Below are 3112 nucleotides of genomic sequence, written 5' to 3'. Positions count from 1 at the left end.
ATTGATTACACCAACTGGTAAAGAAAATTTTCCATTCTTCCTCTTGCAATTGATGAGATTAATTAAAGGTGGCACACAAGGTAAACTTCATACATGAAACTCTCATAAGACAAAATGACCCAAGCCAAGTGTCATTCTACGTACAAAGCTACAGGATTCATCTACCACCTTCATTTTTTTGTAAAGAGGTGGCACACTTTAGCATAAAAACAATAATTTAATAACTTAATTATTATTTATGGAATATTTTTTCACAAAACCTTTCGAGCAGTCTCTTTAGGGCAGTTTGGATCTCCTTGTTCCTCATGCTGTAGATGACCGGATTCATCATTGGAGGCACCACACAATACAGAACAGCTGCCAGGAGAGCCAGAGGGGACGGGGAGTCAGAGATGGGCTTTGTGTAAGCAATGCCACCAGTTGAAAGAAGCAGGGAGACCACAGCCAGGTGAGGAATGCAGGTGGAGAAGGCTTTCTGCCGGTCCTGCTCCGAGGGGATTCTCCACACTGCGGTGAAGATCTGAACATACGACACAACGATGAAAACAAAACAGCCAAAAGCTAAAAACACACCGAAGGCAAGAGCTGCAACCTCTCTGCGGTATGTGACAGAGCAGGAGAGCTTGAGTAGCTGGGGCACTTCACAGAAGAACTGGTTGATGATATTTGAGTGGCAGAAGGGTAGACTAAAGGTGTTCCCAGTGTGCAGTGCAGACTCAATGGCACCAGCAGCCCAAGCACTGGCAGCCATCTGGACGCAAGCTCTCTTGTTCATTATTATCTCATAATGCAGTGGCTTGCAGATGCCAACAAACCGGTCATATGCCATGATGGTGAGGAATGAAAAATTGGCCGCACCAAAGAGCAAGAAGAGAAAGACCTGGGACACACATCCAGCATAGGAAATTGTCCTGCAGTTTAAGAGAGAATTGGCCATGGACTTGGGGACTATGACAGAGATGGATCCAAGGTCAAGGATGGACAAATTTGCCAAAAAGTAGTACATGGGGCTGTGGAGGTGGTGGTCCGTAGTTACGACAGTGATAACAAGAAGGTTCCCCACCACAGCTGCCAGGTACGCTGCGAGAAAGGTGACAAAATGTAAGATCTGCAGCTCCCGAGTGTCAGAGAAGCCCAGGAGGAGGAATTTGGTCACAGCCGTCCAGTTGGACATCTTCCTCCCCAGAGCACTGTGCAAGACCTGGGTATAAGAGAACAAGGGCAGTGGTAAGAAGGAGAGTAACAAGCTCACTGACTTTGATATTCTCATCAATAATGTCTCCAAATGTCATGGTATGTGTGTGGATATTCCATTTTTTGCCTTATGGACAAATAGATTTTATTAACTTACTTTTCCCTGACAAGAGCTTACATAAAATAAAATATTATAATATTCCATTAAAAAAGTAAAAAAGTGTTAGCCCCGCCTCAGCTCTGGATTTTATTTATTATGTGCTCTAAATCTGAAATTGTATAATTTATCTATCTCACCTAGAAAATGTATGCTGCAGTCAAGGACATGTGAAATAAAAGATACTGTATAAAATGTTATTGCCTTACAGGTCCCATTCCCACCCCACCCTCCCCACCACTCCCTATAAACTGTATGATTTTATGTGAATTAATAGTGAAAATATTGAAAATGTCTTCACTCACTCTTGTAGTTTTGAATCTATTATACATAAAATGCAGTATGATTTTTGTAGCCAGGTTTTCCTCCTTTTATATTCTTAAATCTCCTCTGCATCTTACAAAGACAGGACACTTTACTCATACAGCAAACTTACTGAAATTGTTTTTGTGGAAGGTTTCTTGTGTCTTGTGTCATATTCAGGCTTCCCCTGCCAAGATCCTTTGCTCTTCTCCAGTTGATCTTTCAGATCTCCTCTGCACCAAACACTAGTCTAGGTCCCCAGAAGCACAGATAACCCAGAGGTCTTTCTCTGCTCCCTCTGTCACTGAATGACTGGAGTAAATCCAACCAGGTTTCAGAGAGTGCAGCTGACCTCAACCCTGCCTTGTAGAAAAAGACTGAAGCAATACGAAAATTTTGCAGTTGTTTTCTTCCCAAGGCTCACGGGACTCGCTCCCTGGAGTCCTGCACAGCTCAGAAGGAAAAGCCCAGTTGTAACCAGTCTGAGGTGTACATATGTTAGCAGAAGAGCAGAGCTCTGCTCTAGTTTAATCTCCCTCCCAGCACAAGTCATGGGATCTCTGAGAAGGCCCTGAGCTTCTCTATCTGGCTCGGTAGCCCCAGTTAGCCAGACTGGGCACCTTAGCATACAGGGAGGCACCAACTTGCAATTAGGTGAGTTCCTATGTAGTTTTGCATGAGAAAATAACCTGAAAGTAAAAGTCAGGTTGTAAGGCGCAAAAAAAAAAATTGAAATATAATGAATATATTCCATAACTCAGACAAACAAGCTCCATTGCAAGGCATCACATTGAAAAATATTAGCTAAGCAATCATTAGCAAGGTCCTGGTTCTGAACCTAGTGTCACAAATATGTCTCTCAGACCACTTTCCCTTGAGCTGTATATGTCCCAGGTCCCAGCTCCCCCTCATTTCTTCCACCATCAGATTCCCATGAATCCAGCAGTGTCAAGCACAGATGGACCCCTTCTGCCCGGTCAAGCCCACAGGGGTGGTCTCGTGGAGGCACTGCATACAACCTCTTTGTGGGCTGGCTACATCTGGTGCTTGGACCATGTGTACAGTTGTAGCCCTGCACACCGCAAGCAACACAGCCCTGCCCCAGCTGTCACCATGCACAGCATAAGATGTGAGGGGCAAGTTTGCGGCACATGGTGCCCACAGCAGGTCACTGGGCATCCATATTGCAAGTGGCATTGGCGATGCGTGGGGGGTGTATATGGGTGTATGTGCACTCCCTGAAAGAAGCGGATGGTCACTGACTGCCCGCCAGCGCTTGCCACTCCCCCAGCCCCTGCCACTGACACTGCCATGGCTACCTCGGGGAGCTCCCCATTTGCCGCCACCACCACCACCTGCGGGCGGTCACCGTAGCCCGGCAGCATCTGGGAGCACATGTCATTTGTGGCACATTGGATTTGCAGCAGACTAGGTGTGTTTATATGAGATGGTAACTCA

General features: G+C 45.7%; 1 protein-coding gene across 1 annotated transcript; it reads right to left on the bottom strand.

Moving 5' to 3' along the window:
• Positions 1-232: 232 nt before the first annotated feature.
• LOC149861863 (olfactory receptor 14A16-like) lies at positions 233-1174 on the bottom strand. The gene has a single exon (XM_090053837.1). It carries the CDS (start codon positions 1172-1174, stop codon positions 233-235), a length of 942 nt encoding a protein of 313 aa, XP_089909963.1.
• Positions 1175-3112: the final 1938 nt, after the last annotated feature.

Source organism: Crocodylus siamensis, chromosome 6 (assembly GCF_052110815.1).
Source record: "Crocodylus siamensis isolate JL-2025a chromosome 6, ASM5211081v1, whole genome shotgun sequence".
NCBI classification, from domain to species: Eukaryota; Metazoa; Chordata; order Crocodylia; family Crocodylidae; genus Crocodylus; species Crocodylus siamensis.
The sequence above is the reverse complement of the archived record's forward strand: the minus strand, read 5'-3'. Positions and strand labels throughout refer to the sequence as shown.